Source organism: Callorhinus ursinus, unplaced genomic scaffold (assembly GCF_003265705.2).
Source record: "Callorhinus ursinus isolate GAN/ISIS: 27379988/994484 unplaced genomic scaffold, GSC_fseal_2.0 scaffold24, whole genome shotgun sequence".
NCBI lineage: Eukaryota > Metazoa > Chordata > Mammalia > Carnivora > Otariidae > Callorhinus > Callorhinus ursinus.
In genome coordinates this window covers 29,523,541-29,551,345 of record NW_027397086.1, presented here as the reverse complement: position 1 = coordinate 29,551,345, position 27,805 = coordinate 29,523,541, and the positions used below count along the sequence as shown (strand labels likewise).

Below are 27,805 nucleotides of genomic sequence, written 5' to 3'. Positions count from 1 at the left end.
GTAAGCATTGCTTTAGGACTCGTTCTTAGAAACAGAAGAGCTGATCAAGTGGTACGTCTAATATTTCTTAATCAAATCATTGTTTGGCCCATTTCAGACTTCGATTAACTGGCCACATGTTATCATTTTATTAAAAAAAATTTCATTGTAGTTGATTATTCAAAATTTTAAAAGCCAACGAACCACCTTCTAAAAATTAATCCTTTCCCTTATTAAAGAGTTGATACTTGCATCACTCACTCAGATCAAGGTGGATGGGCCCAACGTTGCTGCAGAAAGAGCCCCGGACTCTCAGTCCAGCAGTCCGGCCCCTGACCCTTCGGAGGCTGGGCGCCAGCAGGTGCAGGTGAAGGAGCACTGGTTCTGGAGACCCAGAGGCCTTGCTTGCCATTCCAGGTCCATGAGGGTGTTTCTAATGACGGTGTTTTAAGAAAAGTAAACTTTGGCTTTGTCATAGGTGAAATGGAGATCCTGCTCCCTACTCCTGGCACAGCCACTTCAAGGATGAGAGAGGAAGTCTGGCAAGTGCCCCTCCCCAAGCGGAAACAGTCAGGCCCCTCTCGACCCTCCCTCTGTGCACCCTGAAGTCTTTGTACTCCGTACTCTGGATAAGGGGAGTGTACGTTGAGGTCTCTGGCTGGGGTTCTAGGGAAGTAAGAGGCTGCACTTTGCCCCCAATGAGTTTCCTCAACGAATTACCTTGAGCAAGCTAAGTTGGCCCCAGAGAGGGCCTGGGAAGAGTTCATCATTCCCAGCAGTCAACAGATGGCCAACATCACTACAAACATGGACTTCCATCTGCCAGAGCAGACAGCCTTCAGGCTGGGTATAATTTTGTCAACTCTGAGAGCCTGAGTCACCCAGCCAAGCAGCCATCTGGTGCTAACTCCAGGAGTCCAAATCTCCTGGGGGACCAGCATGCTGCAAGGGTCTGGGACAGATAATGGCTCAATGGGGACTGGAGTGGTCCTATGGTTTAATATGACACCAGACATGAGTGCATTCGTATTTTCTGAAAAGCAGTTACGTGCCCATGTCTGATGCTGGGCAGTCCTGGGAGACCACAGAGGAGGCGATGAGGCTGGGACGAGTCCTGGACCTGGAGAAGGGGGCCAGGGCCTCAGTCCTGGCTCTTCCAGCTGTGTGACCTCAGGGCAGTCACCCACCATCTCTGAGCTCCTTGAGCATGGCAGTGAAAAGGGCAGAAGCTCTAGAAGCAGACAGACCAGAGTCTGAAACTGGTCTTGGCTCCTGGGAGACCCTGGGCATGCAGAATCTCTCAGAGCCTCAGTTTGCTCCTCAAGAAAAGAGAGCTGGTAACTGTTGTAAGGATTAGCAGCAATGCATGGAAAGCCCAAGCACGAGCTAGGGCCACCCTTAACACCAGTTATGTATGCTCTTATCTGTTCTTCCCCACCTGACAGCAGGGACCCAGTGTACCTCTGTGCCCTCCACAGCATCCGACAGAGTTTGAGATACAAATTCTTCAAGGATCACTAACACTATCGGCAATGACCACCCAGGTGGCTGAGCCAGGACAAGACCTCCCAGTTCCCATGTCCTCCTGCAACCTCAGGCAGAAAGAGAGTACCTTCCACTGAAGAGATGCAGGAAGGCATCTTGTAGATGTGGGCCCAGGGAAGTCCGGGAGACTATCTGTCCAGCTGAGGAACTGGCCTCGGAGGGACTCAGATGGATAGTTAGTGTCCTCTAATTAGCATTTCTGCACAACTGGGACACCACGGGGCACCCCAAGGTTTTGCAGGCCTCCTCTGTCCTACCTCTGGGCTAAGAGTCGGTCTTCTCTCCTTCCCCTCTTTGGTTTTGGTATCTGGGCTGGAGGTAAAATGCCAGAGTTGGTAGGGGTGGGGCTCCCCCTGCCTAACGTGGGGTGAAGACTTGACCTCTGCCCATCGCTGCTATGTCACTCATTTCTTGGAGACCCTCATGGGCGCCCATCTGTACTCCTAGAGCCCTTCAGAGGATCATGCCATTCCTTTTAAGGCCAGAAGGAATCAACTTAAGAGGGCAGGGAATGCTGTGATAGCAGCCAAAGCCTGCATCGGGCGGGCTGCTGCTGCGTGCCAGGCACTGGGCTTTACGCAGCCAGACGCAAGCCTCTGCAGTAAGCACCCCTATAACTCCGGGGACAGAGGAGGAAGCTGAGGCTTTAGGGGTTAAGAAACTTGCTCAGGGCCAGAACTGTGGACGGCACCTTCCACTTTAAGGCCTGTGCTCCAAGATGCCCACCAGACAAAAGCACACTTGCGAGATGGTCTGGAGAGCACGCACAGCACTCATCTGGTGAGGCAAAAGTGGGACCACAGGCCTTTCTCGCCTCCTGACTATCGATCCCAAGCCAGACCAAGCTTTGCTGGGAAGTGAACCAGTAAGAAAGTCCGGGTTCTGTAATGCTTGGACAACTTCCTCCTGACGTTTTCACTCTGACCGCAGGGAAGCTGTTAGCCACCTAGGGAGCCCTGACTGATCTCCACGAGCTTGCCTTCATTTATTGAGGATGCCACATTCTCCAGGGCGGCACAGCCACTGGGGGCAAACCTCAGGGAAATCTCGGTCTCCCGGGCCTCTCTCCTTCATTGAACAACTCCCGACACCTTGGAAGCAAAGGCCAAGCCCAGGGAGGCTGCCCAGGTTTCCTAGAAAGAAGGGGAAGGTGTGGTCAAAGGAGAGGCGGTGTTCACATTCAGCTTGCTTTTCCTGGCCAGGTGGGGTCTGGGCCTTACACTGTACTGGTCCAGGGATTGGGCAGATACTCCAGCCCAACTGGATGCCCTCTGGGCTCTCAGGAGCACCAGCAGCTCCACCGCAGGACGGGAAGATGACCGAAGAAAAAGAAGCTGGGCTGCTAAGCGGCAGCAAAGGGGACTTCACACGCTGTAATGCTGTACATGGGTGTTGGGGTGTTTACCACCCGTCTCTGCCATGAAATGCAAGCCTCTGCAGGGGCAGGGCCCGTGTCTCTTCCCACTGTTCCTAGCGCCTAGAATACTGCGTGCACACCACAGGCCCTCGACAAAGACCTGGTGAATACACAACTGAAGTACGAACCTATGAACGAATGAGCTTCCTCCTTGGAGGACTTTAATCACGGGCTGCTTCATTAAATGTATGCCCTGACCTGCCAGGATGGAAGTCTCTGCTGCTTCCCTTAATATCTGCTTAAGAGCAAGAAAGGCAGAGAAGGGGCAAAACTCGGTAGGGAGAACATTTTTCTGGACTGTCTTCAAAAACAGAGCAGCAGAAAGGAGGACAAGAAATGTACAGGAGGGGGATTATTCAGAAGTACATAGAGCTGGGAAATAAAGCAGGAAAAGACTGAGGGCAGCCAAACCTCAAACATGAAGATTTGGGCCTTCCCCTCGGAGGAAAAGAAGCCTGGGTTCTCAGTGGGGCCCACCCCTGGAGTGGGCTAGTTTAACTACTTTTATTGTGCCCAGGGTTGCAGTCCCCCTCACCTCCCTGCCATGTGATTCTCACTACTTTACAAAGTTGCCCCAAAAAAGCGAACATGATTTATTCCCTGGGTTGTAGGATTTGGGGATGATTTTAATGCCTGTGTATGTATGTGATCTGTGTTCTACAATGACCATGTCACTCTTTTTTTTAACTGCTATAATTAACTTCTCTATTAAGGCTAAATCTTCCTCGTCACTATCCCATTGGGCCTGGCTGAGCCCCAGAGCTACAACAGACCTGCCTGCTTTCTCTGTCCTGTGACAGTCCTTCAGCGTTCTGCACCGTTACAAGCTGCCAGTTCCGTCGGGGGCCCCTCCCAGGACCCTGCATCCAAATCCCCCTCCTCCAAATGCTGCCTCTCTTCAGTGTGGGGTGAGGCCAGGCACAGTCTTCTAGGAGTCCAAGAGCAATACAAAGTAGGTTCCAGAGATCCTGCCCTGGAAGGCGTTCCGTCATCTAGGCTGAGTGTCTACATGGCCCTTAGTAACCAACAGCACAGCATTTCCCATCACCACCAGTTTGGCTGTTAAGGACCGAGACTGGCACATGCCCGGCTGGGCTAATGTAGCATGTCTAGCTTGTTCAGAGGCTCCAGGCCCAGAGGTGTGCACTGGAGCTTGGGGCCTCTGTGGGGCCAGAGCTCACCTTCTGAGACTTTAACTCCTTGGTGAGCATCAGAACCTGCTGCTCCAAGGCTAGAACCTTTTCCTGGGCAGTTCGGGTCCATGTGAATCCTTCAGCAAAGAATGGAAAGGTGCTGTTCTGGCGCTTGGCTTTCTGAATGAGATTGGCAGTCAGAGAGGACTTGGGTGTAGACTTTGGAGAATCTGCTGGATCTTTCCCTGCTCAAAAGGAGGAACACAGAGGTTATGATCAGTGGCCTCAGCGGTCCTCAAAATTGAGCTTGCTGCAGAAGCACCTGAAGGGCCCAGTAAAATGCAGACTGTGGTACCCTACTCCCAGAGCTTCTCATTAATAGGTCTGGGGTGGGGCTTGAGAATTTGCATTTCTAAAACTTTCCTAGGTGATGCTGCTGCAGCTGGTCCGGGATCACACTTTGAGAACCCTTGGGCTATATAAACGTTATTTATACTGTACCAGCTGGGTCCTTCAGCCCATCCTCTGACGTGTGCCTGTCCCCCACTCTCGGATCCCCGCCTGTACGGGCTATTTCACACCACACCGCTGCTGTGTGCCAGGGGCCATCTCAGGCACAAGCCCTGGCAGGATGTCTTGTTTCTTATTTAAGAATCCCACCTCTACTCTCTGGGCAATTTTCAAAGTACAGAGATCTGTCCATAGACAGGAGTATGGAATATCTGTATTCTGCATTCTTGCCCCAGAGAGTAAGTCAGACTCTCATTGGATTCTTATTACAAGCTAAGTTAGGGCACACATTTCCCACAGTTGACTGCCTCCAGGCTGCATAGTCCTTCTATTTCCTCTAGAGCCAGGGTCAGCAACCAGGGGTCCACAGGCCAAATCCAGCCCACAGCCTGCTTCTGTAAATAAAGTTTTATTGGAACATGGCCACATTCGTTTGTACATTATCTGTGCTGCTTTCACTCCACAAGGGCAGAGTTGAGGACCGGCAGCAGAGACCATATGTCCCACAATGCCTCCAACATTTACTATCTGGCTCTGTAGAAAACATTTGCCAACCATTACTGAATTTCTTATTTTGTTTTATTTTTATTTTTTCTTAAATCAAATCCAACATCAGTCACTCACCCACCCCCCAATGCCTTGTCTTGCCCTGCCCCAAGTATAGCCTATACTTTAGGGATCTGCCATCACCCTGCATCCAGGGACATTTTAATGGCCTGATTATATGGTCAAAAGACCTTGAGAATCTTGTCTACATGGTACATATACACATCATGCCCATTATAAGGTACCAGCAGAAGAAATTTTCCTCAATGCTCTGTGCCAGAAAAGGCTTTGCTTTTTCTAAGAAAACATGTGTTTATTCTTACAGATACTGGAAATAATCTAACACTTGCATTTCCCTCTTTGCCTTAGCTACTGAGAAGCTCAGAGCCGCATCTGCTGCCCACTCTTAGCTATTCTATAGGATCTTATCTTGGTCTTTAATCTAAATTTCCTAACCCAAATTACTCATTTACTTTCCCCTGATATGTATTTTAATAAGCTATCCCCAGTCCTTTTGGGACTAGGGTGTTAAAAATAAGGACATGGTATGGAATCCCAGGTGAGGGGACAGGCAGGGCTTACAGGATGAGTAGAATAATTTAGCATGTTTCTTCTGGGGCCAGCCAAACCATCTAGAACAGATAAGAAACTACTCTAGTAGGAATCAGAACCTCCCTGGCCTTGCAGAATACAAGAACAGAATGGTTTTGTCCTAGACTTAAAAGAAATTCAGTTGCACTGGGTATAAACCCAACTGCAGAGCTCAAAGGACAGCAATGCTTCTTTCTCTTTCTTGCCGTGGGGTATAGAAGAGCAGGGGGGCTCCATGCAGCCCTGCTGCCCTCTGATAACACTACTCTCCACTGACCCTGAGGGCAGGCAAGGTAGGGATCACTGCACCCATTTCACAGTTGGTGAAGACGAGGCCTAGGAGAGTGGTTTTCTGTCAGTGCTGTAGGATTTCATGGGGAGCCACAGAGCTGACTGGGACGGGAAGACAGTAGGAGGAGCCGAGGGGAGCCCAGACTCCCACCCCCTGCCTCAAGGCTGCTTTGATACGCACTGTATATTAGATTTTATTCACGGGGGTCAAAGTGTCATGGCAATAAAAAGGTTGTGTGAAAAATCACTGCTTTAGAAAATGAGGCTTTTCTAAAGCCTTGGCCTGAACCCTAGTTCCTAGTTTCACACGCCCTGTGCGGCCATGAGCCAGTCACTCTACTTTTCTATCCTCGGTTCCCTGATTTAGTAAATGAGACCAACGGAAGCTACTGCTCAGGTTTTTGGAAGGGTCAAAGAGGTTAAATCAGGTGAAATGCTTGGTACACATAAAAGAAACTTGAAAAGATTGTTTGGTGACAGGAGCAGTCCTAAAGGACCAGATATTGCAGATTCCATCTACATGAACTATCCAGAACGGGCAAATCCACAGAGACAGAAAGTCGAACAGTGGTTGCCTAGAGCTGGAGGGATGCGAGGTTTCTTTGTGGGATAATAAGCATGTTCTAAAATTGGTTATGGCGAATTGTATACTTCAAATGGGTGAATTGTTTGGTATGTGAATTATATCTTAATAAAACTGTTATCAAAAGGAAAAAAGTGCTTAGAGTAGCCATGACACAAAGTAACTGCTACATAAGAGTGCTGGTTCCATTACTACTGATTCGATGGGGTACTGAGTCCTTTGCGCATTGTTCACTGTGATCTGCGGGGACTCGACGGGCACTGCTCCAAAGGGGTGCTCTTTCTGGAGCCACTTCTATACAGCTGAGGGGTCCTTCCAGCTAGAAGACCCCACGGTGCTGCCTCAGCCAGTTTTCTTCCAACTGTTTCCAGATTACAAAATGTCCTAAGGGCACCCATACCAATTTCCAAAAAAAAAAAAAAAAAAAGCCCATCCCCCCAACAATGTTGTGGGCCACTCACATTTAAGTGAAACAGTAAAGTTCTATGGAATAGTTGGATGGACACCTAAAGGTCACTTGCTCTGCTTCTTCAGGCAGATCTGATTTTAATCACCCCAGGGTGGCATTTTTATATCTTTTCCTTTTTAAATTAAAAAAAAAAAAAGAAAGAAAAAGTGAGATATATTTTCTTTTATTACTTCAGGAGTCGTTGCGAAGAACATCAGTTTGGTAAGACGAGAAAGAATTACTGGCAGTGGATGGTGGTGATGATTGAACACCACTGTGAACGTGCTTCATGTCACTGAATTGTGCACTTACAGTTGGTTAAAATGGTAAATTTCAAATGTATTTTACCACAATAATATTAGTAAAAAAAGGAGCCATTGCTACTAGACCCATGGAAACCAGGAGGAGTGACCTGGAGAGTTTCAGGTTAGAAACAAAAAGCATAAATGCTGATTTCTGGGGAGGATAAAGAGGGCACTCACTTGGTCTCTGAGGACAGCCCAAACCCAAGCAGAGCTCACCTGGGGTGCCGGGGTCAGAGGGCAGGGGCTGCTCCGTTCTCCAAGGTTCCACGCTCAGTAGAGGATCTTCCCCTGGAGGTCCGTGGCCTGTTCCTTGGGCCTGCCTGTTGCCCCGAATATTGTACATTGTGTTTCTGAAAGGAAAACAGGAGCATCAGGTTGCCCTCCTGCCCCTCCGCTCTCCCTGCTGCCACTGCTGGGGCTCAGGCCACCTCCTCACCCCCAGCCATGCCCCAAGCAGTCTGCCGGACTCCAGGCTCCCTGCGAGATGCATCCCACCTGAGCCACTCCCCACCCCCTCACCCTCTCCTTTTCATTTTCTCTTCGTACTTACCACCTTCCACACACACTATTGTTAATAAACAATACAAGCTTGATTCCCCTGCCCCCAACCCCACTGCTGGAGTGTAAGTTCTTTTTTTTTTTTTAATATTTTATTTATCTATTTGACAGAGAGAGAGAGAGAGAGAGAGCACAAGCAGGGGGAGTGGCAGGCAGAGGGCCAGGGAGAAGCAGGCTCCCCACTGAGAAGGGAGCCTGACATAGGTCTCGATCCCAGGACCCGGGATCATGACCTGAGCTGAAGGCAGACGCTTAACAACTGAGCCACCCAGGCGCCCCTTGGAGTGTAAGTTCTCTTGAGTGCAGGGATATTTGCCTGTTTTGTTCACCAAAATACTCTGAATGTGTAGCATGGCACCTGCAACATAGAGGGCACTTACAGTATATGTGCTGAACAAAGGCTGAGTGGACTTGCCAAACGAACGTTCCTGAAACCTTCATCTGGTTTTGTATCTACTTGGCTCAAAAATCACTGGTGGCTCCCTACTTCTGCTGAGGAAAGCTCCAAACCCCAGATCCTTCTCCCCTTGCTTCCTTTGCCCATTCAGATCTGTCTTCCTTGAGGCCTTCACTAATCAGCTCATGGCCTCCAAGGAGCTTACTGAACTTTGACAATGGGCTACCCGTTGACAAAGTACTTGTCTAGGCTGAATAATGGTATCATTTCTTCAAGAGCTGGGCACTAACCTGCCTGCATGCCTGTTGGCCCCTGGCACTGGGCCACACATGCCCAGAGTGCAGGCTCATTACGTGTTGGGTTTGTAGGAAGGAACTAGGTAGCACCAAAGGCTGGCTTAGGACCACAGACCATAGAGAAATTCATAATGAGTCAGATGAAAGGACAGTTTAACTGAGTTTATTTTCCCTTTGCAAAGAGATAAAAGTAGACATATTCCAGAATTAATAATGAGGAAGAGAAGATGATTAAAGGAGTTCACTAGGTCAGTGTTTTTCAAACTACAGGTTGTGAACCATTGGTAAGTTATAAAATCAGTTTAGTGTCATGACCAGAACTTATTTCATTATTTAAAATATTTATTTATTTATTTATTTATTTATTTATTTATTTATTTATTTATTTATTTATTTTAAAGAGAGTGAGAGTACACACACGTACAAGCAGGAGGGGCAGAGGGAGAGGGAGAGAGAATCTCAAGCAGACCCCATGCTGAGTGTAGAGCTCACGACCTGAGCGGAAACCAAGAGTCAGACGCTTAACCTACTGTGCCACCCAGGTGCCCTGTTGACCACCATTTAAAATATGGAATGGATGCACCAAAACCCATAAGATACCTAGGAATAATAATAAATAATAATAACCAAAGAGGCAAAAGGTCTGTACTCTAAAAACTACAGAACACTTATGAAAGAAATTGAGGAAGACACAAAGAGATGGAAAAACATTCCATGCTCATGGATTGGAAGAATGAATATTGTTACAATGTCTATGCTACCCAGAGCAATTTACACATTCAATCAATCCCTATCAAAATACCATTGACATTTTTCCCAGAGCCAGAACAAATAATCCTAAAATTTGTATGGAACCAGAAAAAATCCTGAATAGCCAGAGGAATGTTGAAAAAGAAAACCAAAGCTGGTGGCATCACAATGCCAGACTTCAAGCTCTATTACAAAGCTGTCAGCATCAAGACAGTATGGTACTGGCACAAAAACAGACACATAGATCAATGCAACAGAATAGAGAACCAGGAAATGGACCCTTTATGGTCAACTAATCTTTGACAAAACAGGAAAGAATATCCAATGGGAAAAGGACAGTCTCTTCAATAAATGGTGCTGGGAAAATTGGACAGCCAAATGTAGAAGAATGAAACCAGAACCATTTTCTTACACCATACACAGAGATAAGCTCAAAATGGATGAAAGACCTAAATGTGAGACAGGAATCCATCAAAATCCTAGAGGAGAACACAGGCAGCAACCTCTTTAACCTTGGCCGCAGCAACTTCTTGCTTGACACGTCTCCAAGGTCAAGGGAAACAAAAGCAAAAACAAACTATTGGGATTCATCAAGATAAGAAGTTTCTGCACAGCAAAGGAAACAGTAACAAAACTAAAAGGCAATGTATGGAATGGAAGAAGATATTTGCAAATAATATATCAGATAAAGGAATAATATCCAAGATCTATAAAGAGCTTATCAAACTCAACACCCAAAAAACAAATAATCCAGTCCAGAAATGGGCAGACATGCAAATGGCCAACAGACACATGAAAAAATGCTCCACATCACTTGGCATCAGGGAAATACAAATCAAAACCACAATGAGATACTACCTCACACCAGTCAGAATGGCTAAAATTAACAAGACAGGGAACAACAAATGTTGGCGAGGATGTGGAGAAAGGGGAACCCTTACACTGTTGGTGGGGATGCAAGCTGGTACAGCCACTCTGGAAAACAGTATGGAGGTTCCTCAAACAGTTGAAAATAGAGCTACCATACGATCCAGCAATTGCACTACTGGGTATTTACCACGAAGATACAAATGTAGGGATCTGAAGGGGTACGTGCACCCCAATGTTTATAGCAGCAATGTCCACAATCGCCAAACTGTGGAAAGAGCCAAGATGTCCATCGACAGATGAATGGATAAAGAAGATGTGGTATATATACACAATGGAATATTATGCAGCCGTCAAAAGGAATGAGATCTTGCCATTTGCAATGACGTGGATGGAACCGGAGGGTGTTATGCTGAGTGAAATAAGTCAATCAGAGAAAGACATGTATCATATGACCTCACTGATATGAGGAATTCTTAATCTCAGGAAACAAACTGAGTGTTGCTGGAGTGGTGGGGGGTGGGAGGGATGGAGTGGCTGGGTGATAGACATTGGGTAGGGTATGTGCTATGGTGAGCGCTGTGAATTGTGCAAGACTGTTGAATCACAGATCTGTACTTCTGAAACAAATAATGCAACATATGTTAAGAAAAAAGAAAAAGAAGAAGATAGCAGGAGGGGAAGAATGAAGGGGAGTAAGTCGGAGGGGGAGACGAACCATGAGAGACAATGGATTCTGAAAAACAAACTGAGGGTTCTAGACGGGAGGAGGGTGGGGGGATGGGTTAGCCTGGTGATGGGTATTAAAGAGGGCAATTCTGCGTGGAGCACTGGGTGTTATGCACAAATAATGAATCATGGAACATTACATCAAAAACTAATGATGTAATGTATGGTGATTAACATAATAATAAAAAATTTAAAAAAAAGAGAGAGAAGGGGAGGGGTGCCTGGGTGGCTCAGTCAGTTAAGTGTCTGCCTTCAGCTCAGGTCATGATCCCAGGATCCTGGGATTGAGCCCCTCATCAGACTCCCTGCTTCTCCCTCTCTCTGTCCCTCCCCCCAGCTTGTGTTCTCTCTCTCAAATAAATAAAATCTTTAAAAAAAATAAAAAAAGAGAAGGGGACGTGAAGGTCTATAGATCCGTGATGGGAGTCCTAGCTTTGCTGTATCACCCCTATGTGCAATGTATACTTCTAGCAGTATAGTGGGAAAGTTACCCTGAAAAACCCTTATTCACAAACACCTAGATGCTAGATAAATACCAAACATGTTTCAAAAGTATTGAGCTGAATTTCCAGGAAAGGAAGGGAAATTCTTGGGGACTAAACATGAAAAGGTGAACTTCAAGTGGGAAGGTGAATGTGTAGATTGGACTACTCCTCAGCAAATATTTACTCCTTTCCCACCACCTCCTTAGGAGCAAAGTACCTCCTCTCTTGGCGTGGGCATGGCCATGGGATTTGCTTTGTCCAAAGCGATGTTAGCAGATGTGATGTAAACATAGGCTTAAAATGTCCTTGCATACAGAGCTTGCCCTCTTTTTTTTTTTTTTTTAAAGATTTTATTTATTTGACAGAGAGAGAGAGAGCTTGCGAGCACAAGCAGGGGGAGTGGCAGGCAGAGGGAGAGGGAGAAGCAGACTTCCTGCTGAATAGGGAGTCCAATGTGGGGCTCGATCCCAGGACCCTGGGATCATGACCTGAGCTGAAAGCAGATGCTTAACCAACTGAGCCAGGCGCCCCCAGAGCTTGCCCTCTTGAAGAACTTGCCCCAGGCAGCTGCTGGTCCATGGAAGATGAGGAATACGAGGAGCAGACCTAGATTTTACCAGTAATGTGAAGTGAACCTAGTCTACATCAGCTGAATCCAGATGTGTGAGAAATAAATGCTTATTACATGAAACTAAATTTTGAAATGTGTGTCTGCAGCATTATTGCTGTGAAAGTTGACTTAGGCCATGAGTTTGTTCTGGGGTCAACTATCTATTTTTTTTTAAATTGAGATATAACTAACACATAACATATTCAATTCAATATAACTAACACATAACACATTCAATTCAGGTGTACAACATATTTATTCAACATAGTGTGAAATGATCACCACACTACGTCCAGTTAACATCCATCACCACACACAGCTACAAGATTGATTGTTTGACTGATTGATTGATTTTGTGATCATAGATCAACTGTTAATACCAGAGACCTAGAATGCAAGAGAGGAAAGAAAGCAATTTTGGAACCATACAAACTGTGGAGTTGCAACTGAAATTCTCACATACAGCTGGGAGTCCTGTGAAGAGGTGAGTTAGGAAAAACAGAGGCCTGCTGGCAAAATCAACACAAGGACATTCTAGGTGAAGGCTCCAGGTTCTTGTGATATTTTTGTTTGGTTTTGGTATCAAGATAACACTGGCCTTCTAGAATGAATGGGGAAGTATTTCCTCATCTTCTTTTTTAGGGAGAAGATTTTGTGAAGAATTGGTATTAATTTTTTAAAAAATATTTGGTAGAATTCACCAGGGAAATTAGCTGGTCCTAGGTTTTTGTTTGTTTGTTTGTTTGGGGTTTTTTTTTGGCGGGGGTAGGTTTTTTTTTTTTATTAATTTAATCACTTTACATGTCACAGGTCTACTCAGATTTTCTCTTTCTTCTTGCGTCAGTTTTGGTAATTTTTGTCTTTCTAGGAATTTGTCCATGTCATCTACGTTATCTAATCTGTTAGCACAGAATTGTTCACAGTACTCCTTTATAAATCTTTTGTATTTCTGTAAGGCTGGTAGTAATATTCCAACTTTTGATCCTGACTTCAGTAATGTGAATCTCATGTCTTGGTCTGTCTGACTAGAGGGTTGTCAATTTTGTTGATCTTTTCAAAGAACCATCATTTGATCTGAAATTTGTTTTTAAAACAAAATCCAGTTTTTTAGCGTAGTTGGGTCCAGAATAAGAAATAAGATTGTACTTTAATGAAGAGTATAGCTGACTGATGGATGGAAAAACGGATCTCTTAAAGAAAGAACATAGAAGAAATTAGAACTCAGCATGTCCAACACTTGACTTTGAAATTTGGTTTCTGGCTCCTTTTGCTATTATTAAGATCCTACTGTATGGAGCTTTGGACTCCTTGGGCTAGTCACTTCCCCTTCCCAGTTCTTACTTCCCCCATCCACAGATAAAAGGGTAGTGGTCATATGAAAAAGAAAATGGTGGTCATGAAGAGCACTATTTACTGAGTACCACTTTGTGCTGGGTCGTGTGCTGAGCCCTGTTACATGGATCTCACAAATCACAGGCACACAGTCGGAGAGGAACACATTCTTATACTAGAGGTGCTGGCTAGGTGGGGTGACCATCATTGCTGCCTCTGCTTCCTCTTGCCCAGGAAGTACAGCCTCCCTAATGCCAGGGGCTCACAAGCAGTTATCGCTGGGTAGGGGAGGGTATAGAAACACCAACTCCAGGGTAGCAAAGGGCCTCCTAAGCTCTAGCACACATCACCTCTGGGGACAGGGTGCTCACTCACTACTGACACAACCCAGCAGGCCACTACCAGCCAAACTATTATACTGGAAGAGGTATCTCCATTTCATAAATTTATTGACCTTGTATGGAGCAGTTCATAGGTCATTTTCTGGGTAGGATTAGCTCTAAGTCTGAAAGACCTGGTTAGTGTCAGGGGAGTGGTCATAAAGACTTGCTCTGGAAAGATAACCTTGGGCAAGCCATTTAACCTCCCTGAGCCTGGGTTTCCTGATCTGCAATGAGGATGAAGAACATGTCCACAACAGACAGTGACTGGGCCCTTCCATGGGTCAGGCACTAAGCTGACACTAGTCATTCAACTCATTCAATCCTCACAAGAGCCCAGTGAAGTGAGTCTTAGTATCACCTCCATTGTACACAGAAGAGAATGGAGATTCAGAAAGGATAAGTAGCCAAAGCCACAAAGCTAGTAAGTGGAGAGACTGAGCATCAGACCCAGATGTCTGACTCTATGCCCTAAGAGCTAAAATGTTATGACACTACCTTACAGGTTTGTCCAGACAACTTGGTGATGGTACAAAGAACCTAGCACAGTGCTCTAGAAGCACTCCTACTCCCTTCCCCAGAGTATGACCCACGCTCTAAGACCAGCCAGGGCCCAGGGTGCAGGAGACAAAAACAACCCCCGATCTTACCACGGCTCTCAGCAGCCCAGGGCAAGTAGCCCACTTCTTGCACTTTTTCCTCACATTTTCTGTGGGTTGTTACAAATGTCAGGAGGGAAGTAACCAACTGATCCTCTGAAACTTCCTTCCTTTCTGTCTCTGCATGTTCTCTCCCCCACTTCTGTTTGTAGCCTTCATCAGGCACAAACCTGGCTTAAGCTTGGTGAGACCACACTGGATATATCCTGGCTGGATGGCTGGATTTCTCAGCCCCTTCACCCCCACAGCAGGCTCCCAGTGCACCCAGTTCCCTCCAGCTCCCCCTGAAGGAAGATCCCCTGCAGGGCACCCTCCCTGTCCACTCACCCTGGGGGGCTCACCCATGCCTGACACCCCCAAGTCTCTCCCTCCAGCTCAGATTACTCTCCTGAGTTCCAGGCCCCTCCATCCAAATGCCTCATGGGCCAGCAGGGCTTAGAGGACACTCGTCTTTTCTCTAAAACCTGCTTCTCTCCTGGAAACAGCATCACCACCCTTCTAGCTACCTGAGGGAATTCAAACACTGAGGCCGGCAGGGAAATGCTGTGTCTGAGTCACACAGAGCCAGGGGTCTCTAATCCAAGTCCAGGGAATAATCTAAGCTGCTTCTTAAGAGGTCCCAGTCTATCTGAAGTCCACGCAGAAAATAAGCACCCCAACAGGATCAGTATTGGGTACCATTTAAATTCCCAACAGCTTCCTTTTCTTCAGTTAGATTAATGACAGTAGCACCAGACAATATTTATAAAGTGCTTACCATTGCCAAGCATAGTTCTAAAGCACTTTGCATGCATTGACCCATTAAATTCCCACACTAATGGTGTAGGGCAGGCACTACTGTACTTACATCTCTAACAATTTAAGTGAAGCACAGAGAAATCAAACAAGTTGCCACGGGCAGCACAGCCCCTGACCGGTGGAGCTCTGATACAAGTCCAGGCAGTCTGCCTCCAAAGCTCAGGACATACTGCTATCTTCTTATGAACTATTTAAAACAAATCTTACTAGTGGGAAATTGTATAAATAATGAAAAACAAATGAAAAAGTAGCTGAGATATGATCAATGTACAGTAAGTTACACACGTTAAAAGTGAATTTTAAAAAAGAAAAACAAAACTAGAGGCATCACAATTCCAGGTTTCAAGTTATATTACAAAGTGGTAGTAATTAAAACAGTGTGATAGTGGCAAAAATTAGACACATAGATCAATGGAACAGAATAGAAAACCCAGAAATAAGCACACAGTTTTATGGTCAATTAACCTTCAACAAAAGAGGAATGAATATGCAATGGGAAAGACAGTTTCTTCAACAAATAGCATTGGGAAAACTGGACAGCTACATGCCAAAGAGTGAAACTGGATCACCGGATTAAAGATCTAAATGTGAGACCTTAAACCATAAAAATCCTTGAAGAGAGCACAGCAGTAATTTCTCTTACATTGGCTGTAGCAATGTTTTTCTAGATATGCCTCCCGAAGCAAGGGAAACAAGAGCAAAAATAAACTATTGGGACTACATCAAGATGAAAAGCTTCTGCACTGTGAAGGAAACAATCAACAAAACTAAAAGGCAACCGACTGAATGGGAGAAGATATTTGCAAATGACATATCCAGTAAAGGATTAGTATCCAAAATACATAAAGAACTGATACCACTCAACACCCCAAAACCAAATAATCCTCTTAAAAATGACAGAAGACACGAACAGACATTTCTTCAAAGAAGACATCCAGATGGCCAATAGACACATGAAAAGATGCCCAACATCACTTATCAGCAGGGAAATGCAAACCAAAACTACAATGAGGTATCACCTCACACCTGTCAGAATGGCTAAAATTAACAACACAGGAAACAACAAGTGTCGGTAAGGATGTGGAGAAAATAGAACCCTCCTGCACCATTGGTGGGAATGTGATCTGGTGTACTCACTCTGGAAAACAGTAATGAGGTTCCTCAAAAAATTAAAAAATTATAGAACTACCCTACAATCTAGTAATCACACTACTGGGTATTTACCCAAAAAATACAAAAACTCTAATTCAAAGGGATACATGCACCTCTATGCTTATTGTAGCATTATTTACAATAGCCAAATTATCGAAGCAGACCAAGCGTCCATTGACAGATGAATGGATTAAGAAGATGTGGTATATATACACAATGGAATATTACTCAGCCATAAAGAGAATGAAAGCTTGCCATTTGCAACAACATGGATGGAGCGAGAGAATATAATGCTAAGCGAAATAAATCATCAAAGAAAGATACCATATGATCTCATTCATATGTGGAATTTAAGAACAAAACAAATGAACAAAGGAAAAAAGAGAGAGAGAGAGGAGAGGCAAACCAAGAAAAAGACTCTTAACTCTAGAGAACAAACTGGTGGTTGCCAGAAGGGAGCTGGGTGGGGGAATGGGTGAAATAGGTGATGGAGATTTAAGAGTACACCTATCATGATGAAAATAAAATAAAACTTATGTAAAAAAAATTTTAAAAAGTGGGTTGCATACAGTCACTCTGGAAAAAAAAGTGAATAATTTGATGCGTTTCCCATATGAAGACACTTGTGATGCCATTATCATGTTACATTCAGTATGATCTCAGTTATGCATATATGTATATAGAAAATGCAGAGGAAAGAGATATACCAAATGCTAAGAATGCTCTCTGGGTGATAGGATCATGGGTAATTGAAAATCTGTACATTTCGAGATGTTTCTAATTTCCTACAAAGAACATGCACTACCTTGGGGTGCCTGGGTGGCTCAGTCAGTTAAGCATCTGCCCTTGGCTCAGGTCATGATCCTGGAGTCCCGGGATCAAGTCCCGCATCAGGCTCCCTGCTCAGCGGGGAGTCTGCTTCTCCCTCTGCCCCTCACCCCACTCTCTCTCGCTCTCTCACTCTCTCAAATAAGATCTTTAAAAAAAAGATTTTGTTCATTTTTTTGACACAGAGAGACACAGCAAGAGCAGGAACGCAAGCTGGGGGGAGTGGGAAAGGGAGAAGCAGGCTTCCCGCTGAGCAGGGAGCCCAGTGCGGGGCTCAATCCAGGACCCTGGGATCATGACCCGAGCTGAAGGCAGACGCTTAACGACTGAGCCACCCAGGCGCCCCTCAAATAAATAAAATCTTAAAAAAAAAATAAAAAAAAAGAATATGCACTACTTTCAAAAGTCAGAACAACAAATGTAATATTTTAAAGTAATGATGTGATGAATTAAAAATGAAGCCCCTAACCTTCTCCCCAGGCCCGCCTCCCTGCAGGGATCACAACAGATCATTGTAAGCTCCAAAGAAGGGGCTGTGTGAAGCTTGGCCAGCCCTTCAGTCCCACCGTACTTACTGTATTTCAGTTCCAAGATGCTTGAGGGAAATATTCTGAAGGGCCAAGGGCATGGCAGGCACGGGCTGCAAGGCAGCCGCCACACCCACAAGCCCGGGGGGCGTTTGCACAGGGCACAGGAAGTCCTCCAGCTCTGCTTCCTCTTGCTCTGGGGAAGAAGAAAAGGGCAGTCATCCACTTGGGTCACTGCACTTGGACACACTAGACAGAGGTGCTACAGGCTCAGCTCCCAGGTGGGAGTCGGGGGCTGCCCGAGGAAGCCTTCCTTGTAGGTTAAGAGCAGCCAAAGAGGCAGGCTTTTCATCAAATGTTCTCCCAGGAAAATGATGCATCTTGCTGAGAAAGTCTTCCTGAAAACTCCGTTAAAATATGCAGAACTGCAGATACTTCTACCTCTGAGAATCCATCCGAAAAGTTACCTGATATGCAGATAAAACTTTATGAGCCAAGAGGTTCATCCTGGCCCTGTCTGGCCTCAACCTGGAAATAACTCCCTCAAACTGGAAGTAAAGATCTGGGGAGAGGTTAAATAAATCACGACGTCCTCAGAAAACAGAATATTATTCAGCTGTTTAAAAGGATGCTAATGAAGAATGCTTAAGAACACAAGGAATAGGCATGATCCTCCATGATCCTGGAGGAAGGGCACTGGAGCAGGGCCTAGAGGGCAGGAAAAGATTTTGACCTGCCGAAGGAGTGAGGGAGGATCTTTCTGGGTGTGTAAGTACAGGCAGCAGCAAGGGGTTCCAGACCCAGAGCTGAGGATGCCGGGAGGGACCAGAGGAGACAAGGCTCGGAAGGACAAATGGGCAGGGGAGTGCTAAGAGGGGATCTCATCTGGCTGGACCCACAGGGCCCTCTGGGGGATTCAACTGAAGCCCCAAGGAATCTGGGCTACAGCTGTGGAGTTGGAAGACCTGAAGCCAAATCATGGTTCTGTTGGAAGGGTGCTATGAGCAGGCTGGAAATCACATTTTCTCTTCTGGCCTCAGGTTCCACATTTTTAAAATGGGAAGGATACTCCCCACCCTGTCTCCTGCAGAGGTCAAGGGTATGAACATATTTAGAAAACCATAAAGCCCCATTCTGTGGACTTGCATCTTTCCAAAAGTAGTCTTTAACCCAGACTTTGAGTTGATTCAAAATAATTAAGGTCTTCTGGTTTATCAATACTTTAACCATCTTTATTCTCCCTCATTCAGAGCAAAAACATGTACACTTTGTCTCAGATTTTAATGTTTTGGCAAGTACTTCCCGTAACTGACAACATCTGTTTTAACTTCCACCTGTGGCCCTAAACCTCCTTTGAGGTCATACCAACTAAGCCTTGGCAATAAATGTCACCGCTGGTTGGATTCACCAGGGAGGAAACAGTGGCTCAGAAGGCTTCTGGTGGCCAGGGTCACACAGCCGGCAGCCGAGCCGTGCACTCACAGTTCCTTGCTTTGCCACTAAAACTACGTGGCTTGTCAGAGCAGGCTTTGTGACAGGCAGATGGTTCCAAGAAGGGAGGGGCTGCCCCGGAAGGCACTAGCCCCCAGTGCACGGAGGTCTTCAAGGGACAGCTACGGTGGTGACGCCACAGTGAAGGTCAGCACTTCCTGCAGGAAACACAACTGATGACCCAAGGCTCTGGTCTGGGTCATACCCTCAGTGAGGAGAAATACACTCAGTGAGCAGACCACACACGGAATTTTCGGCAGCGTTTATTTGTAATCCCCCCTTTGCCTGAGCTGCAGGCACTGCTCTATCACCAGTAGGAAGTCACTGCCCCGTGAAAGGGGCCTGGGCCAGCAGGTCACTTCCCGGCCGGGCCCTGGACATGGCAGGTGCTTCCTCAGCACGAGGAGAGGGTTGTGAGCCTGCAGACTAGGGTTCAAATTTCAGTGCTGACATTTTCTTGCTCTGTGACTTTGAACAGCTCCCTTGGCCTCTGGGGGCCTCATTTTCCTCTTCTGTAAGATGGGAACAACACTACCTTATAACATTGATGTGAGGATTAGATAACGTGATGCGTGTAAAGTGTTAGAACAGTGTAAGTGGTATGCATATTTTTATGATAATATATAATTACAAGAGTGCTATTTAATGTAAATTGGGTCCTACTTGGGCAACACATATAAATTATAAATTGGTTTGCCCTTGATCTTTCTCAGCTCTTGTGGAGACCAATGTTTTGGTAAAGCAGAAAATAAAGGTGTAAACGTTTAAAAGCTGTAGAGAAGAGAACATGCCTTGCAGATTGCTCAACAGCAGCGATAGGACACTTTTTAGAAGATGAAATGTCTGTGACTCAAAGTCAGATGTGAGTCAGTTGGTTTTCACTGCTCTAGGAGCAGGCTTTGCTTCCTCCCAGGAAGGGTGGAGACTGGAGGTGGGGCAACCTGCTCCAGACAGCTAATCCAGGGCCCCCCAGCTTGCTCACAAGTGCAGGCACGTCTTTCTGGTGGGCTGGGGAAGGTTTTGCAGGGACCTGGTCGGGGAGGGTGAAGGCTTGCTGTGGGAAGAGAAGCGTTTCAGGAGAAGCCCACATCCCAGCTTCCTGCGTCTCCCACCCGTGTCCTCCTTGAACAACGGCCTCCCCACCATGTCCCCAGCAGGGGCTGGCCCAGAAGAGGCCCACTAGGTGTGCTAAACCAAAGCCACAGAACTCAAGAGCTTGGACAGGGTTCAGCACAGTAGAAGAACCTGTGGGATCCCAATGCCACTGCAGTTCCAATTTCAGTTCCAGACATACAAGAATTCGGTTATCAGGAGAGTGTCTCATTGCTTCTAATTTGAGGCTGATCTCCAGCAATTATGCTGACTCAGGCTACAGTTCTGAACTCAGCCAGGGCTGTCTGGCTCTCTGGCAGATGGGGACTGGAGGGTGGAATGGAAGTACAGAAGCACAAACAAACCCTTCCCCAAAGAAAGCCCTTACAAGCATGAAACACCCAGAAGGTTCTTGGAGGAAATGACTGATGATTATTATTAACATTAACACTAAACAACAGCCGTTATTTTAAGAGTAGTACTGTACGTGTACACACGTAATAACCACCTTATTAGGACAGCTACTATGCACTGAGCAATTACTATGTGCCTGGCATTAGGCTAAGGGTTTTACGTTCCCTTCATCATTTAATAATAAAATCCAGTGCATTCGCTCAAAAATATCCAATGTACCAGGCAGGGCACCCGGTACCAGGGACATAAGTGACAAAGACATGGCCCCCATCCCTGAGGGCAGAGACTGAGAAGGATGCTAAATGAGAACACAACGTGACAGGCCTTGTTAGAACCATGTGAACGAAGTGTTGAGGCCTCATACAGAGTCCAGCTGGCAGAGTGCTGGGGGGCTTCCAAGGGGAGGCTGGCAAGAGCAGGAGGCAACACTGGAGCGTGGCTATAAAGAACAAGCAGGAATTTGCCAGGCAGACACACTTCTGGTGCTGCTGAAGCTCACAGCACGAGGCAGGCACTGGGGGGAGCAGGCAGAGGTGAGGCAAGAGAGGACGAGCCCTGAGCACTGTGCTGAAAGGCTGGGCCTGGGATGTGGTGGGGGGCCTTGCGAGGGGACAGGGCTCCAGCACTCATTTCAGAAAGCCCACTCGGGCCGCAGCGGGGAGGATGGGTCCGAGCTGGCAGGCCACCGCGACATGGGACACGGGCCAGGGCTGAGGAGGCTGCTGGGGCTTTCTGGCTAGGAGCCGGGGCCTGACCCGGGGCACTGGCAGCGAGCAGGGGCTGGAGGGCAGGCACAGCCAGCACAGTGACAGACCGGCTTGGCTCACCACCGAGACTGCCGAAGGGGCAAGGGGTGAGGGCGGCGCCCTGTTCGGCAGCAACCTGGTAAATGAAGGGCCATTTCACGAGGGGAAGGAAACTGGGGGAGCAGAGGGTCAAGGGCAGATGAGCTTGGTCTGGCACAGGTAGAACACCCAGGTACAGAGGTCTAGAGGCGCCTGGCCACCAGTCGTGCCCTGGCCTCTTCGGCCTCCCTGTTACCACGCCGCAGCGAGGAACGGAACTGCGACAAGGTTCCAAGCTCTTACGGGGGCAGCGGGGGTGCTCTGTCCCGATTCTCAACCTGCCAAGCACACTGCCAGCCGCGCCCCAGCGTGGGGTGGGAGGGTATTATCTCCAGGACTCCTCCACGCTGAGGGTGTCCTAGGACTTGGGACCGAGAAACTTCCTTTGCGGCCCACGTAGGGGTGAAGGATTCTGCTTACGGGACCACTACGGATAAAACCACTGCGCTACCCAACTCGCAGCAAAAAAGCCTATGTGTCAGAACAGCAACAATAGCTGCATTTTTCACTAACCTTCCTCACAGCAACCCTGTGCGAGTTTCATTTCTCCAGAACTTCCCATAACCGTCATGGAACTAGCAGCTGCCGTTTCCTGAGCTCGGACAACGTGCAGGCCTTGTTTCAACCACTCCAGGTGCATGGATTCACTGAGTGCTCATAATAACCCCAAGAAGTGGGTATGACTTATGAAGCTCATTTTACATGGAAGGAAGCTGAAGCTCAGAAAGACTAAGCACACAGGATTAGGATTTGAACCCAGACGTCCTTGCCTCAGAGCCCCTATTCCTGCCCTTGAGGCTACACTGTGTCCTAACTGATCCTGACTCACCCCCCTGGTTCTTTGCTTCTTTAGCAGAGGCTCCTCCCACTCACTCCCAACAGGAGGGGGAAGGCTTGGTCATCACGAGCCCTGGGGGTGCGGGCAGGAGGCAAACCCACTGGGTACCTAGCTCGAGGCGCAGGGTAGGCCCGTTGGCAGCCAGGGCGGCGTCGGGGACGGCGGGAGGTGCAGGCGGGCTGCTGTGGAACTCCCAGCGCTTCATCTGCAGCTGCTGCAGCCAGTACACCATCACTTGCTTGGTGGAGGCCTGAGAAGCACAAGGGTTAATTGGTATGGCCCTGTGCCCTCACGTGGCACTGGGTCTGCGACGAGGGAAGGTCCCAGGAGGCTTGGTAATTCTCTCCCTCCCAGAAAGAAAAACAAAAAAAACTGTCACAGCCGATGGGCACCCACCTCTGAAACAGCACCCGCTCTTGGCCACAGAAGAGAATCAGGATCCGGTCCCAAACCCTGAGGTTCCTTAGCCTTTCTGGGCTCAGTTTCCTCATCTGTGCTATGATGGCAAGAGCACTCCTGTCATGGGGCAGTTAGGAGGACGCAGTGAGGTAAGGAAGGTGAAGCGCCCAGCACAGTAGCTGACACACTGCAGGCGCTCAAAATGGGCTCACTGGACAAGGGCATTGGGGGTGGTAAGAGACAGGGAGAGAGCTTTGAAAGTCTTGGGGTGGAGGGGAGCCTGGCACCATTACCATCTCCCTGTGTGACATCGTAATGTCTTAACTGACTGTGATATTGTGATTTATAAGAAACATATATCTGGTCATTCAAATGACCAAAACTATATTTTTCATATGTATTTGATCTTTGTCCATGCTTTCTGGCTCACAGCTCCTAAATCCCTTAGAATTTCCTGGGATAAGGGCGATAAAGGTGACTTTTCTTGTTTTAACACGGTAACTCTTGGAAAGCCCTTAGGTAACCTAATGATGGGGGGGCTGGTTGCCAGGAGAATCAATCATATGATTAGGCTTGGACTTTCAGTCCCATCCGCCTCCCTCCCAGGAGGGGAGAGGGGCTGGAGGTTGAATGGAAGAATGGTCAATGACTTAGTCAACATGACTATGTAATGAAGCCTCCCTAAAAACCCAAAGGACTGGGTTTGGAGAGCTTCTGGGCTGGTGAACATGGAAATGTGGGGAGACTGGTGTACCTGGAGTGGGCGTGGACACTCCTGCCCTTCCCCAGACCTTGCCCTGTGCATCTCTTCATCCACCTGTTGACTGGTATCCTTTCTCACATCCTTTAATAAACTGGTGAATATAAGTGTTTCCCTGAGTTCTGGGAGCCACTCTAGCAGACTAATGGAACTTGAGGAGGAGGTCATTGGAAACTCCAATCTGTAGCTGGTTGTCAGACACACAAGTAACAGTCTGGAGCTTGCCACTGGCATCTGAAGCGAGGTGTGGGGGAAGTCTTATAGGACTAAGCCCTTAACCTGTGGAATCTGATGCTGTCTCTGGGTAGACAGTGTTAGAATTGAGTTGGGGGTGCGTGACTGGCTCAGTTAGTAGAGCACACAACTCTTGATCTCAGAGTTGTGAGTTTGAGCCCTACATTGAGCATGGAGCCTACCCAGAGAGAGAGACAGAGAACTGCTTGGTGTTGTTGGGGGGCAGGGGTAGGGGGACCCTCCATGTCCCACATTGGAATTGGGTCCAGGAATCTTAAAAAACTTTTCATGAAATGGAGAGAATCCCTCCTCTGTTCTGCGGATGCACCAAAATCATGGATATGACTGGGGACTGGAAAGCCATATGCACACAGTAATAACACAGAGGCACCCTTCAGGTACCCCAAACAAGGCAATGGTTGATGATGGTCATTAGTCTCCCTGGATGATCCAAATACCTACTTTCCCATCTATTCTGTTGCTGGATCCTCCAGGAGGGACCAGCCCTTCTACAGATGGAGAACTAAGGCTCTGAAGTTGCTCAGGCAGGTGGTGGTGGAGCTGGTCCCAGAACCTGGATCTCCCCCTTTAGACCACAGCTTTGTGGTCATTTACGGCCTGGAGGCTGTGGCTTACCTAGAGAAGGCCTGGGATCAGTTGGGCCAAGGAAGCTAGGAAGCTGGCTGGGAGTGGATGGTGAGCCTCACAGAGCTGCCAACAAGGCCATGTGAGAATAGCAGCAGGCGGCAGGCTATGCGGCTACCAGGGCAGGTTCCCCCTTCTGAGTGGTCCACAGGTAAGGTGTGCAAGAGGCCAGGGGGTTCCATGAAAGAGGCCCTAGGCCTGTCAGAGAGGTACCACGTAAGATAAAATAAAATGATGCCCACCAGTCTTCTCATTCTATACACTCTCACTGAGAGACCCTCAGCCCCTCCCAGGCCTTCACCAATACCTTGTGCTGACAAGCTCCAGCCCATACCCAAATGCCCCATTTTATTAATTCACTGGACAAGTGTATATTAAGCACCTACTATACGTGTCATGGTCCCATCCTCTTGGAACTTGAGTCTACTGAGTGGGTGTCCTACGGCCTCCCCATCCTGGGCTCCCTCAGTCGTGACCGGCCCAGCTGGACAGTCAGCCACCCCGACTCCTCCTTTGTATTCCTCCTCCCTCACATCCCTAGTCACCCCCATTTTATTTCCCTCCCCCCGTCACAGCTCTAGCTCACTCACCATTCTCTCCCGATCACCTCCTGGTGGACTCCCTGACCAGCAGCCTTGCCTTCTAAGTTTTTCTCTACCCAACAGCCACATTGAGCCTTCTAAACATTCTAATCTCACAGAGCTTCCTTGCTTAAAGCTCTTTGACAATTTCCCACAGCCCACAGGACAAAGTCCAAGCTCCCAGGCCTAACTCACAAACGCCCTATGCTTCGGCCCCTGCTCTCCCACTCCATCTTTTGGGCCCCTCTGTACCCCAGGCTCCTGTGACTGGCCAGGACACTCTGGGCTGTATCATGTTTCCTGTCTTTGCCCATGGGGCTCTTGTGGCCAGGAATACCCTTCTCCCTCTTGTCTGCTCGTAGAAAACCAAATCCCTTTTTCAGGCCTCAGATGTCATCTCCTCCTCTGTGCTTCCCTCCTGGGTGGACCCTTCTGCTCAGTAGAACCACACTTTGCTGGTACAGACTTAGCATCTCTACAGAACATTTCACTGTGTGTGCCAGTTTCCCTCAGTTCCCTTATCAGACTGTAAGCTGTTTGAGAACCTGGGGGCAGATATGATTTGGCTCCATGCCCCAGTGCTTAGCACAGAGCCAGACACAAACACAGATCAAGGGAACAGTAAAAGACATGTGTTGGAGATCCAGTAGACAGCACTCAGCCGGTGTGGGAGGGGACACATGACCCATAACCTACATGACCTCTGAAATGCCTGCCTTCCCTGGCCTGGAATTCCAGGTTTGCCTTATTTTATCTGATTTTCCCAGCCTGGTCACCAGCCAAGCCCAGCCATTAAAGGGGAACTGAAACTATGGGCTACATCCAGAGGCTCAATAGATGACCAGTTGGCTGGGAGTGGGGGTGAAGGGGCAGAAGATGGGGTGGGGCCGGGAGTCTTCTCTGATGGGTGTGAATCCCAGAACTCTTAGCCCAGATTTGTCTTTCCACTCAAGTTCTGGGGCACCTCCTCTTGACATGAACATTATGACCTTGGTTCTATCACCATGTGGGTTCATTAAACAGGAATTTATTGAGCACCCACTAGGTGCTAGGCTGTATCTAGATGCTGGGATTAATTCAACAATTTGTAGGTGCCAGATGCTTACACACCTTGTTTTAAATCTCACAAACTACCTAGATTCTGAGAGGTTAAGTAATTTGCCCAGGGTGACACAGCTAGTAAGCAGCTGATGTAGAATTTGAATCCAAGCCTGTCTGAGTTCAAAGCACATGGCCTTTCCACTGTTTCAGGCTTTCTAAGTTAAAGGTGATAATAAAACAAAACGTACTGATGGTAAAACACGTTAAGACATGCCTTCTATGAACATTCTAGGCTGAACTGAAAAACCAAAGTATTTTATCTCCCAATCCCCACCTATGTTTGCTCAGCATTCACTCCTCTTGGCCAAAATGTCAAGAAAAGTGATTCAGAATCCCGGCTACGAGAGGATTGCACAGTTCATATTTTGACTATATTTCAGCCCCAAGTAAGAAAGTTAAGGTAATTGCGTTGTTAAGGCACACCAAAAAGTAAGTTTTGATACAGTACTGAGAGGTAGAAAGACTCAGGGATTTCAAGTGTGGGCTACACCACTCTGGAGATGCATGACCTCTGGCTGGTCACTTCATCTCACCAAGACTCAGTTTCTTGATTCTAATATGGGTACATCATCCCAGCTTTTGTCGTGGGAGCCCAATGAGGAAATGGGTGTGACTGCGTTTTGGAATGCACTAAACCCTGGCCACCCAGGGTTCATTGGGGGAGATCCGGGTCTGTGATTCTTGTTCCAGTAAATTTACCGTGACCACCCACACGTGCCCAGCCGTGCCCTGGGAACTCACCCTGGCTGACAAGTTAAAAAAACTGCCCCATTTACCTTCAGAGTAATAATCCGGCTGGGAGTCTTGATTTCAAAAGTCCCCTCCTCGGCGTCCGCCTTGCAGTCAAAGACCGCACTGGAGAGGTCGATGCTGTCCAAGGGATTGGCATCCTGCGCGGTCCGCGAATAATACAGGTGACATTTCTTCTCGTCGTAGAAGAACCAGCGGGATTTCCAGCCCCGAATGGGCCCTTTGCCGCCAAATTTACTTAGATAGCCACAGAGTTTCTTGGGGGCCGCGTCCAAGGAACGGGCGCAGCCCTCCGACTCCTCCGGAGGCAATACCTCGGGGGCTCCGGCCGAGCCGGCAGGCTCTTCGAACCTGGGGACGGAGGAGCTAGACTCTGCGGGCTTCTCGTGGGCGCCCTCCATCGCCGCTAGAGACCGCCGACGTACTGGAAGTCAGCAGCCAGCTCCAGCCCAATCTCGGAGACTCAAGGGGTGCTTCCCAAGAGGAAGAAATATGGGCGGGGGCGGGGCCAGTAGCGACCCGCCCCCTGGAGACGGCTAGAAGGCGGACCGCTGCGGTTAAGTGCGCCTTTGACTGAAAGCCCAGGTGGGGCGGCTGGCCACGCCCCTCCAGAGCTCACGGCAGCCAGGCCACGCCTTCGACACGCCCTCTGCCAGCACCGCCCATCTCGCCTGCTTCCGGCTTTTACTCCACGCCTGTCAGCCGTCGTTAGTGAGGGCAGCTGCGGCGCATGAGCGGGCCCTCAGGTTGAAGGCGTGGTGTCATTGAGCTAGGTTAACTGGCGGCAGAGAAGCGGGAAGAGACGCTTGTCCCTAACTAAGCTGCTTTGGTAACTCACGTCATAACGTAGAAGGACGGTATTTCTTGCGTCCGCCTTTTCCCCCAGGTGCGGTGAGGGTTACCCTCGGACGGCGCATCCCGCGGCCATTGGCTGAGAGG

The 27,805-nt window shown here is 47.9% G+C and overlaps 1 protein-coding gene across 7 annotated transcripts in view; it reads right to left on the bottom strand.

Annotated features, from left to right (window-relative positions):
- Positions 1-27,805, bottom strand: part of TBC1D2 (TBC1 domain family member 2) — a 50,337-nt gene extending 22,532 nt beyond the window's left edge. For 3 of the 7 annotated variants that reach the window (XR_003211522.2, XM_025888439.2, XM_073876677.1), the window contains exons 1-6: positions 26,893-27,805; positions 22,793-22,912; positions 22,505-22,646; positions 17,765-17,912; positions 7,565-7,698; positions 4,123-4,319 (exon numbers count right to left, since the gene is read on the bottom strand). Coding sequence is in view for 5 of the 7 variants with exons in the window: in XM_025888439.2 (XP_025744224.1) it covers positions 4,123-4,319; positions 7,565-7,698; positions 17,765-17,912; positions 22,505-22,646; positions 22,793-22,912; positions 26,893-27,267 (1,116 nt within the window). In the remaining 2 variants the exon portion in view is untranslated. Of the gene's footprint in view, positions 1-4,122; positions 4,320-7,564; positions 7,699-17,764; positions 17,913-22,504; positions 22,647-22,792; positions 22,913-24,425; positions 24,633-26,892 lie in introns of all 7 variants that reach the window. The other 4 variants (XR_012373547.1, XM_025888440.2, XM_025888443.2 and 1 more) reach the window with 3 other exon arrangements.